Genomic DNA, 12,298 nt, shown 5'->3' with positions numbered 1-12,298 from the left:
AATATATATAAGAGTCAACCATCATTTAATGATCTATCAAGATGAGTTAGACATGAAAAATGCAAGTTAATATAATTATTTTTTTTAAAGTCAAATAAAAAAAAAGAATATAAGATGTATTCAAATAATGGAGGATGATCCAATTGAATTTTAGTTTTCCAATACTTTAACTATGCATGTTTCATATCTTTTTTTTTTCTAATTATTTAATTCATTAATGAACATATTTTCATAAAATTTAAATATTAAAATAATTTAACTAACTAAAAATCAAAATACCTTTTTTTTAATCAAACAATATTTTTCCAAAGACAATCAAGATCCTAAATAAACCAACATCAACTAAGCTCTAATTTTTAGACACTAATCATATTTCTTATTTAATTACTTCCTAAAATAAATACAATCCTCAAAAGAAAATTATTATTTTATTGGCTAAATATATCTATATAAATTAAATGACAATAAACATAAAGGTTCGTGAGATCCAATAGAATCAGCAAAATCGATAGGAATCTGTTTAAGTTCAAAATTAATTGACCAAACTAAATGAACAAAGATTTTTAAAACTATTCGTTTAGTGATTGTAATAAGATTAAATATTTATCTTAATAATTAAGTTCTCTTACCATTTAACTAAAATATTTAAAAATATATAATAATAGTATAAGTTTAAAAAAAAAAATTATATTAAATCAATTTATATAAATTTTATTATTGTTATATTTTATGTTACTTATTATTTTGAGTTGTTGATTTTTTTGTTACGATAAATTAATGAAACAATATCTAGTTAAATGGTAACTTCATATTATTTCATAATAATTTTTGTGAAACAAATAAAATTAATTTTCTAATCGACGAAATCAAAACTAACAATTAATTTTGTTATACATTTCAATCGAACTAATACCTCTAAATAAAATTAATTTAATTATTGGAAAATTATTTATTATAATTCATTATGAACTTTTTATAATGAGAAATTGAGAGATATTAACTTATAATTGTTTAGCTTTCTGAATAGAATAAATTCTAATTAAAATAAAATACATATAAATAATTGCTTAGCTTTCTCAGATAAATGTTTATATTTTTAGGTACCTTCTAAATAATTCAGTTTTCAAATGATCTTTATACATATACATGTCTAACTTGACTAAGGTGTTAACAAATGAAGCAAATATATATAAAAAAAGAACACAAACAAAAAAGGAAAAACTGATGTATACATCATGAGGATCCTAAAGTTCTACAATACACCTAATCAATATCTACATAAAATATGTTAATAAACCCGAAAAGGAAACCACTCTTCAAACCTTATTCCATGCCTCAATCGCGACAATAATGTTATATAAACTCATGCGATTTTACTTCATCTTTAGTACAAGCAGTAAGTTTCCAAAACGAAAAGAATATGTTTTATAAAGTAAGGAAACATAATAAATAAATCAAATAATCGATTTGACAAGATCTATTTTCAATCAAATCCTATTATGGAAGCAGATGTTGTTCTTGACAATTATAACCATTTTCTTCTCGAGCGTCGATTGCTAAAAAACCTCTTCAGCTAGATTAAGGGACTTCCTTTGAAATTTAACAGCCAGCAGCTTTCAAGAAGTTATCGAATGGGCTCGACACTGGTAGCGTAAATGTAGGATGATGATTGTACTCTGCTCTGCACATCAATGGCATCATTGGAAGATTTGTCGGTTTATTTATGCCCAAGCTTGGATCTTGATATAAGAAAGGATTGTCTGCGTGTTTTTCCTGTGTTTTCACAATGTCAGTAAATTCCAGCATAGTTCATAAGAGTGAGATTAGTCAAATGAGAAAGAAATTAAATAATGAATGCTTCTTGACAAAATAAAAATCTACAAATTTCAAATAAAGTTAGTATTTTAACCGAAATAATCCATCTTTTCATCGAACAGGATTTTTAATTCATAACTCGATTTTCTCCAAATAACCCAAGATCAAACAAGTTATGTGAAACATTATGGTAATTCAGAATCAAAACTAAGATGGATTCACAATGGGCATGAATCTGAATTGGCTTAATATTAGTAGGTCTAGGTTAAAAGATATTTTAGTTTTTCAAGTCATTTCATGCAGCATATCTATCTAAGACACATTAGTTGTCTCAGCTGCTATATATAATGGAAGTATATACCTCTTGGAAAGGCCCGGCTATATGAGCATGGGGGAGATTCGTTTCTTCTTCAATAACTTTTAAGTTTTCCGTCCACATTGTTTCCTGCCTTTGTTGGTTGTTCATCAAATAGGACATTTTCTGTTGTTTTCCCATCAGAAGGGCCTCACAATGACCCGCCATCTCCTTGTAAGACACGTCACCTGAGTTTGAGACCGAAATTCTGCCAACTTGATGTGCAGTCTCCAAAACCTAATACATAAACGGGTTAGTCTTGCATTGAATTGCAAACACAACACCAGAAATCTATAAGAAACTCTAAAATTGACAAGAAAAACTAGAAAGAAAAAAAAATGGCACATTTGAAAACAATTAATTTTTTGTTTCTGGATCCCGATCTTTTTTTCCCTTTTTTTAGACCACAGGATTTTCCCGATCCCTTTGAATCAAGGTGGACCTCAATCTCTAAGTTCAAGACTCTTAATTCCTCGTGATCTTAATTTATGCTTTCTCCAGTACTCATTGAAGTGATGGAAGCTTGGAAATTGAACACTTGGCTAACATACTGATTCAAGAAGTTGATTGACACTCAAAAGATTGGTTGTCGAAGTGGATAGATGTAACTTGTTCTTGGATTGATTTGCAAATGAATCTGGAATTCCATCATCATCGTTTGTAAATGTTGCATTGCTCTGCAAAGTGAAACAACAATCATATATCATCTCTATCTTGTTTCGAAAAACAAATACTCAAATTCACAGGATAAGGAATAAGTTATTAGTCACCAAAAAGAAAATGTACCTCCATAGATCTATTATCATCTAAATTAAATTGTACTCTTCGTGGAGGTTCCATGAACTGTGTTCCTAGTGGGCACCCTTCATCGGGTAAGAATTCTGTTAGCAACTCTTCCCTTGTGAGTGAAGACTGAGACTGCAAAACAAAAACTTTCATGTCATTGCAAAGCTTTTGGACAATGGCTATTGTTTAATCAGAGAGTCGCAGCTTGAATAATCAAGGCCTTGTTTGATGACGGATTATCTCACATCATCAATCAAATAATTCAAGTCATCAACTAAAATACTATAACTTTACTCTATAACATTTTACAATATTAAATACTTAATTTAACAAAAATAATCCACTTTTTCATCAAACAAGGTATTTTTTCTTAAAAAAATACGGATTATATAAAAATAAAAAAACCTACATTAAGCAACCTCCGATATAAAGGTATACTTTAGAAGAACTAACCAAATTGTTTAAAATCATAGACACAAAGGTCTCTCTTCTCTGACTGGCAGTGGCTTTTATTTCAAGAAGAACTTTTGAAGCACAAATATCATCCTCTTTGGATCCATAAAGGATCCTAGGTTGTTCAGGCCCTTTAACTGCTTGTAACTTGCATTCATCAACCAATTGCAGAAACGGATCCACCTGAGAAACAAACATAATACATAATAAGGAAAATATGAAATGGTATTTGATACAGCACGAAGGAAAATTCACATAAGACAAACAAGGAGAAATGAAAATGGAAGTATCCTACCACTTTATCTGAAAGTGCTGTTTTCGCACATTGAACAAGAGGTGCAATATTGAATGCTTTTGATGAAAAGATGATCAAAGATGTTGCCAAGGTATAGAGGGATTTGCGACGTGATGGTGGTAGTGTTCCTGACAAAACAAGAAAAAGTAAAAAAAAAAAATTGTCAATATTGATCTCCATTTCTATTAGAACATTTGTGTGATATTTAGATCAACAAGAAAGAAAGCTTACATAGGCTAGTTTTCTCAAAAGTCCCATTCTATATGATATTTACTACTTTTTATGATGTCCCATTTTACTTGACATAGATATCATTTACCCTTTTGCAAATTGGAGTTTATCATGTAAAGGTAGGGAGGGGTTAAAATATTTTGGGAAATCTTCTTCATAACATTTGAAGATTCCTTTTCTTTACTTTTTTTCTTACAGTGTGCAAAACACATTTCGTATTTCAAAATGGGACCAAGGAAGAACTTCTTAGCTATTGCTCTATTACAATATCAGCATCTTAGATCATAAGTAGACAAGTTAAATTCATCAAATTTCTATTTTTCATACTTTGATATATGAATTGTTCATAAGATGATAATAGAGACTAACACTTTTCTATTGGTATCTTCAACAATCAATCAGGGAAGAATAAAATACAAGCAGGAAAAAGCCAGATAAATTCCATCTATATTACAAAAAGAACAATAACAATAAGAAAATAAGATGCCAACCAACCTCCTTCTGAGAGAGAAATGTTCCACAGCGAAAATGCTAACTGGAAGCTTCTAACTAGGTTTTTTTGGCTGGAATGCTGCAAAGAGGACTTAACTTGGTAAGGCGAAAAGAGAATTTCAAGGTCAAATAGAACATTACATTAACTAAAAATATAATTTAAGAAAAGCCTAGCAGTACTTACGAAATGACAGAAACTGAAATCCTAACAGTCCGAGTATATCACAAGAGAAAGCACTATAATCTAACTGACTATACATCAAAAGGGCAACAAAAAAAGGGGGCATCATGTGAGTCATTATCTTCCCTCCAAAACCTTTTTCGAGTTATCCATACCTTCTCTAATTAACACCTACAAATACCTACTCATGATCCCATTAGCTATTATGTTCGGCCTCGAAAACTCAATGTCCAATATATTATGATCTGCATGCTCGCGTTAACTGGAGTTTGAGAGAAGATTGGGAAGAGACTGCCAATTTTTTATTTACTTTTTGGAAAACTTCAAGAAATTGAGTCTTGCACTGGAATAAAGGTTCAACTACTTTACCTATAAACCTTGATGGCTTGTAGTATGACACAAAAAATAGAATTAGGACAAGATTTTGTTGCGTACCACCTAGAGATCTAGGATTTTTAGAAGAAATGTAGGTGAGACTAAGAATGGCCTAATCCAGAGAGATAAACCAGATTCAATAACTATTTCATTCATTACTCCAAATATTACATACTCCACTATTTATAAGCTATTAACTCATTAACAGACTAACTTACTCTACTAAATACCCATATTATCCTTATACTACTATTAGTACTACCATTACAGATTCCTATAACTGAATTCAAACAAATTCATAGAACAAAAAGGTCCCGAGCTTAACCAGAAGAATGTACAAAGAAGCTAAATAATTCTGTTATACAAACAGTTCCCGATGAAGATGTCAGATACCCATAAAAAATATCTTTTCCAGTCAAGAAACAATATAAGTAGACGTGAGACAGCCATAAAAAAAACTCATTTGATTATCTCAGACATAGAAAGACTTTTATCTAATAATAACATATTATTACCTTGGATCGAGAGAAGAGCAATACTAAGCTGTATGTATGAGCAATTGCTTCAAAATTTTCAGGTACATTCGTAGGTGAGATGGATTGGGCCCACATTGATGAAAGCAGGAGGCTGATCTGGCGACTACTTAGCCTAAGAGAAGAAATTTCCTGTTATCAAAACAACAACAAAAAAACAAAACTAGCACAAGCTTGCTTCAGAAGTAACAAAAAACAAATTCAGATACAAGTGAACTAAACAATTAGAGAAGGCAATATGTCCCACAAAAATATCAATATAACATCACAAGTATATCTTAAGATGACAAAGGTAATGTGGATTAAATTAGATGAGATATTTCCTGGAGTCTTGAACTATAGATTCCTTGGATTAAATTAGATGAGGTAATAGAAGTGGCAGAGCTATTGAAAAACCTACCGATTCTTTATTTGAAGAATCATCTGCACAATCTCCCTCATCATTTAGAGGTGCAGATGCATTTTTGGAAGTATAAACCCGACTGTATGTGGATTTGATCCTGTTAAGAACACCACTGTTGTTATTTTGGTGTTCCTCCCTTGCAACTTTATCATTGTTGTCCAGACTACCACCTCCCCTGGATGAAGACCTGTCATTTCTTAGCTTCCTGAAAAGAGCTGCAGATGAAGAGAAGACAGAGACCGTTCTAGAGAGTGTTCTTGCTAGATCAGAAGCATTCTTGGATTCAACATTTGCTGAGCCTGTCCTAGGATGAAATGAAGCAGGTACAAGAACTACAGAGAAAATGCGGTGTGCTCCTATACGCGTTTCATGATCTGGATGGACCATTGCAGTGAGCAACTGGTAATACAAAGCCTCAGGAAATGCCTAGGTAGGACAGATATGTGATCCAATGAGTTCAGAAGAAACAGAGAAAATTAAAGTAATGCAAGATTTAGTACAAAAAACATCTGCTTGCATGCCTTGTTCTTATAAGATAAATTTGGCATGGCAGCTACAATTTGAGCAGTTCGATAAACAGCAGAAATAGTTGTCCTTGAAATGACTGTAATGGTTGAGATGTTCTCCAACATGACAGCCATGGTATCAATGACAGGCCCTGCATCTCCAACCTGCTTATTAATGGCAATTTACTTTTTCATCGTGTCAAAATTACATAGTATTATCCATTGGCAACTAATTATTATACTACCAATGCAGTCAGAAGCTCATAAGTGTGAAACATGGGTTTCAACTTTCAAATAGCAGGAATAAGGAAAATAAATTTTACCTTGTGAGATATTTCTACAAGACACTCATCCACCAGTTCCCTAAATTTCCTGTTCCATTTGATTACATCAGATCCTAAATTTGCATCATCAAGAGAGCAGTGTACGCTTTTCCGTAAATGCCGCATTAGGTCGGTTATTGCACTTATCATGGCTACTGTAGAATGAATAGTGGTTTGTCGAGCAAGAGCTGTGGAGACTTCAATTATGTCGAGCTGCATATCTGGTTGTTTTAGAACATTTTTGTGGTCAAGATGCTTGACCAAAATTGATATCAGAAAATGTGCACTTTCCCCTGCAGAAGACCAAACAAACAAATGTCAGCATTAAGTATAATAGAATGCAAATAATCTTAAGAAACTGAATAAATACCAGAATCATCCATTAAAAACTGCAAGTCCTTAAGAACGGGAAAAGCAAGACCATTCTTAAGAGGCCATAAATTTCCATTGTCAAAGTAGCGGAAAACTGATTCAAGCACACGTCGCATAATCGTTGCCTCCTTGGCCAGCTTGGCCATGTTATGCAGGCATACCCTCGACCAAAAGAGCGGGTTATGTGCATATTCCCTGTGTAAATGAATTGAAACTAACATGTAAGCTAAGAAAAAATAGTTCTAAGTCTAAGTAAGTCCAATAATCCAGATGGCACTTCTTTGAGTTATTACACTGTCATATTTATTTCGCCTTTCTCATTCAATATCATATCCCATGAAGGAACTCTCCCTATCTCTGGTGAAGGAGAAACATAACCCTCAATCTTCTGAACTTCATCTACCCAATTGCTCTGATTGGCATTTTCTGAAACCTTTGAGTCTTTACCAGATCCCCCATAATTTTCCAATATTGTAGAAACAATCTGATCCACAAAAAAACTGCTATTGTCAGAATTTGTTGATCTGAAATGCATAAAACATTTCCAAAGCTAATAGTTTATATTCCAGCATCTAAATTTTTATTTTGCTGCAATTGTCTACAAAATATGGACTGAAGGAAATGAAAGAATGTTCGGAAGAGCAAGAAAAGCGGAAGAACAAATGTAGAAATTGATTGTAACATGCTTCCATTTACAAGGTAGAAGCTGGAGAAAATACACATTCAATCATACTAATTGGCTTTTTTTGTGCAAAGAATGGAGTATGGAGACTGACTTAAGACTTATCGGCCCTACATAATCCAAGTTCACAAGTGTTGTTTGGGATATTATGAGAAGATTCCTGGGTGTTGCCTTTCTTATAATCTTTAGCCTAGGCCTATTTAGCATTTTTCTATTCATATATGTTAAGTTTATTGCTTTTTATTTGGGTTTATGTAAATGATTTTGTCGTTGACCTTAAACAACGAATAATTAACACGTAAGAAAATTCGTTATATTTTAAAGAGACAGCTTAATGCTACCGAAGCATGTTGGGTATCTTTTCTTTCTTCTTCCTATTTTGTAAGTAACTATGTTTTTCATTTATTAAAAAAATAAGTCCCTGGTCTTCCCCCTCCACCCCACAAAAAAAAACGATTGCATACATTAGCAAACAAAACACAAGCCTTATGTTTGAAGGAAAAGAAGTTCTAAAGTAATAAATAGGTTCATGGAAAACTTTTGCTTACATTATCAAATTCAGCCGAAACATGAGAGTTTTGGCCCATGAACCAAACCTGCGTACCAGTAAAATTGTGTGTTAAGAAGAACTGACATAAATGGTATAAAGAGCTATTATGGAGGAACAAATGGACAAAGATATTTTACTGCAGGTCTTCGTAAACATGCAAGCATTTTGATGCATCACCAGAAAAATTACATCATTAAATCCACATGATATAAGCATCTTTAAAGAACCAAAAGCTTCACTCAAAACAAAGGTTAATTTCAATTATTCTTCATTGAGATTTGAAAATGCATGCACCAGAGTTTCATTTTACTTCACTATCTCATTTAATCCAATTTCTACATTCAACTGCATGCACTGGTATCATGAGACCAAAGAACCAATGTTCACTCACTCCAACCATTAGCTGATTTTATTGGTAGATTATTTTTTTTTTCATTTTCTTTCCAGTCTAAGCACATATAACAAAAACATAAAACACTATTTCACGAGTTGGATGAGCTGCATGACCCATAGGAGGAAAAACTAGATTAAGGAAACAAGAAACTTCAAACTTAATACATTGTTCAGATGAAGTGATGAAAATACAGATGAGAATCAGTTTCAGAAAGAAGAAAAAATGAGAACTTTACATTTAATAATTACCATGGAAGCAATGGCTTGGAGTCCAGAAGAACGAATTTGCATTGCTCTCTCATCATCCCCAACTTCTAAAGCTAGTTGGCAGAGTTTTGGAATAAATGCTTCTAAGTTAAACATGTATGTGGCATCTTTCTGCAAATGCCACTCAAGAATATGAAAAGATATTCCACTAGTCCACAAAATCATATATCAATCTCCAGCATACCACAATTTTCTGATACAATGGAAACTCAGTAATAATTAGTGGTCATTTAACAATTCTAACCTGACAATTCACAAAATCAAGAAGTGTCAGGCATCCTGTAATTTGCATATCATCCTGGCTTGTCTGCTCTAGAAGAGTTTGTATGACACTCAGTAAGCTACTTGCAAAGAGAGGTCTGTTCAATGAAATCAGAGAGTAAAATCAGATATATGTATCTCGGATCATTGTTTTTTGGGGAAAACTCTCAGAACATTGTTATAACACTGCATGTGGACCTCTATTTCATTTAAAAATGAAGAATGAAAGCTGAAAGATAAAGAGTCCTTTGAAGTGCAGTATGAAAACCTTCTCATGGCCTAGGATAGATTAAATCAAGTATCTAGAAATATTTAATACTATAAAACTAAATCTACAACAATGTTTTTCATGAAATTTGCAAGCTTCACAGATGGTAGAATTTCAACTGACATCCAGATGATATGCATGTAAGAATGGACTCACAGTTGCTCCTTGCAAGTATTCAATAACTTCCTATAAATCAACAAGACAGTTTTTGCGGATCGATAGTTCTCATTTCTGAGTTCCTTGTAGCACCTTTGCTCCAATGTATTTGTGATCTGTTAAATACATTGCAACTGTTGTTAAAAGTAAACATTACTTAATAATTGAGCTACAGCTAGAAACAAGCAGGCTAGAAAATTCACAAGTCAGTTGCTTTGTTTGAGACTTTAAGACTAGATCAAATATTGCTAACAGCATTGAAACAAGTTCCATAGTTTAAAGGACAAAGAAAATCTTCAAAACTCGTAATAACAAATATATTCAAGTACCTACTATTTAAACCACTTCATATTTACTACAATAATATGAATAAAGAAAATAAATTTATCATATGTAAAGAATGTACATGAAAATACTGCACCTTTGGAATCCGTAAAGGGTTTCTGGCAGCATATTCACAAAGTTTACCAATCTTTCTATCATTTGGTTCTTCGTCCTGTAACGGAGGAGGAAGAATGAAAATTAAAAATTGCAATATAAATGCACATGAAATATCAAACAACACATTGTGGGAAAACATTTAGCCTTTTTGGTATATGGTATGTTGTCACAATCGCAAAATTGTAAAAGTAAAAGTGACTTTGATTGCACTTGGTATAAAAAGTGTGATTGAGTTAGATAACGCGTGACAATTTATTTATTTTTGAAAAAGGTCAACTTGTATATTAAAGAGATGAACGCAAGGTAGTTTCATGGATTACACGACCAGAAAAGAAAAATACTGAATGAAAGATTAGATTACTATCATATCAAAAGATTAGAATTTCAATGTCGATGAATGATTGCGAGGATCTAGTCCGGAGATTTTTCTTTGTGGTTTGGATTAAGATTTGATGCATCTCGGATAGGATTTTGTGGTTGTTATTGTGAAAGTTGAGATGCTTGGTGTTGGATATTGTTTTACTTCTTGATAGTTTTTGGTTTATCATTTATCTTTATTGTACTGTAATCTTCATCATTGGAGGTTATCTGGCATTTTGCCCGAAGCCTCTTCATTCTCCATCATTTCTTTCTTCCTTCCCCTTTACTCCCGCTCATTGGATTGTTGCTTGTGTGTAATGAAATAGTATTGTATCCATACAATGTGTGGCAGTTTGTGACAAGCTTTAACCCTTTTTTTAAGGGAAAAGGTGATTTAGAATGATTTATTGAAATGTTATATGGTTCTGATGAGACTAAGCCTACAAAGTGTTTACTAGGAGTTAACAACATTCTTAAGATGCAGTACAATGGTTAGACCATTAAGAAATCTCACGAGATTTCTCTCTTTTCTTTCCCTCATTTGTAACTTGTGAACTTTTTATGATATAAGAGTTGGCATTTCTTTCAAAAAAAAGTAAATCTAATTGCCCGTGTAACTGTTCCTAGGATAATAGATTGTAACTAGGATTTAGGTAAATCAACAAAATCACAAGACAGAAGAAAAAGAATGATTCAATCGGTTATATGAACACACATTCTTCAATTAGCCATTAAAATCCAGAAATAAAGAAAGAAAGTTAGCTAGTAAATTCGACATCCAACCAAGATTATGAAAACTAACCTGTGATTTAGGGAAGATATCGGAGATCAACTTCTTATAACGTTTGACAGGCTGCCTAGATCGCGCCCTCATCCCAGGGCAGAAGAAACAAAGGCCTCCACATGCTGGTAAAACTTGCCTCGAGATCACTCCCGAGATATCAGCCATTTTCAATCCAATCTAACAAAATAGTATCTAATAATCCTTGAAAAACTTGTGTACTTTCTTTCCCTTCTTGTTTTTCTCACAAATTTCTGAAACGCAGAAATGAGAAGGGAAAGGAAAGCATATATAGAGAGTCAACAATTTGCTAGTAATATTCAGGTTGCGTGACCAGCCTACATAGATCAACAATAAGAACCTATCAGAACTTGTAATTTCAATTCTACGTTTGAGAATTGCAATTCCTAAACTGAGAAAACGAGAAACAGCGAATAACATTGGATTCAATCGGGAGAAGTAGGTTTTTGATGAAATCAAACTATGCGAGATGAATTTTCATATGAAAAACTTCGTTTACCTTCAACCGGTGCCTGTCACAGCAGACCGGAGGCTGGAAAGAGTCGTCAAAACTTTTCAACCATGCAAAGAAACTCCTGTGCATTCCCTTCCACCGTGAAAATAGAAAATTTCTCTTCCTTCTCTTTCTCTCTCTCTCTCGCCTTTCTCTCTCTAAATATGTATCGTATACAAATACAACTGTCTCTATATTTGAGGAAATGAATACCAATTGGCCGGAGGCCTGCCATTAATGACTTGATCATCATGTACACGACAACTATCTCTGTATATTTATTTTAGGCCATTTAAAGATGACGGAATTGCTTTTTTTTTTTTTCAATTCTTATTTAGAGTTGAATTTGGATAATTTATACTAAATGGGCATCGAACTTTGAATTGGATGATAACAGTTAAAAACCGAATAGCCTGTTTAGCATAAAGATTTGTTGATGTACTGAAAGATATATTGAAATCTTTCGACAAATCATTTACCGAAAATTTTGGCTTTGTCGAAAAAT

General features: G+C 32.7%; 1 protein-coding gene across 2 annotated transcripts; it reads right to left on the bottom strand.

Annotated features, from left to right (window-relative positions):
- Positions 1–1,292: 1,292 nt before the first annotated feature.
- On the bottom strand, positions 1,293–12,002 carry LOC124933646 (protein SEMI-ROLLED LEAF 2-like). 2 transcript variants are annotated; one of them, XM_047474080.1, is made up of 20 exons: positions 11,800–12,002; positions 11,301–11,617; positions 10,119–10,193; positions 9,698–9,813; positions 9,257–9,371; positions 8,995–9,123; positions 8,351–8,398; positions 7,414–7,604; positions 7,119–7,315; positions 6,749–7,041; positions 6,441–6,590; positions 5,917–6,345; positions 5,499–5,648; positions 4,431–4,506; positions 3,705–3,832; positions 3,410–3,592; positions 2,957–3,082; positions 2,722–2,847; positions 2,177–2,407; positions 1,293–1,773 (listed from the first exon to the last, which is right to left on the bottom strand). In XM_047474080.1, exons 2-20 carry the CDS (start codon positions 11,445–11,447, stop codon positions 1,600–1,602), a joined length of 3,084 nt encoding a protein of 1,027 aa, XP_047330036.1. In that variant the 5' UTR covers positions 11,448–11,617; positions 11,800–12,002; the 3' UTR covers positions 1,293–1,599. The 2 variants fall into 2 exon arrangements, with proteins under 2 accessions (XP_047330036.1, XP_047330035.1); XM_047474079.1 differs by having other exon boundaries at positions 2,957–3,088; positions 11,800–12,001.
- Between the last annotated feature and the right edge of the window lie 296 nt (positions 12,003–12,298).

Source organism: Impatiens glandulifera, chromosome 4 (genome assembly GCF_907164915.1).
Source record: "Impatiens glandulifera chromosome 4, dImpGla2.1, whole genome shotgun sequence".
In the NCBI taxonomy this organism is placed as follows: domain Eukaryota; kingdom Viridiplantae; phylum Streptophyta; class Magnoliopsida; order Ericales; family Balsaminaceae; genus Impatiens; species Impatiens glandulifera.
The sequence above is the reverse complement of the archived record's forward strand: the minus strand, read 5'-3'. Positions and strand labels throughout refer to the sequence as shown.

Bases quoted from the DNA above. Each gene is read 5' to 3' on its own strand.
- LOC124933646 (XM_047474079.1), bottom strand. From the start codon at position 11,447: ATGGCTGATATCTCGGGAGTGATCTCGAGGCAAGTTTTACCAGCATGT. The intron at 9,814-10,118 runs GTGCAGTATTTT...TGTATTTAACAG, and splicing joins ACCCTTTACGGATTCCAAAG to ATCACAAATACATTGGAGCA. The intron at 6,346-6,440 runs GCATGCAAGCAG...TGTCCTACCTAG, and splicing joins ATTTATCTTATAAGAACAAG to GCATTTCCTGAGGCTTTGTA.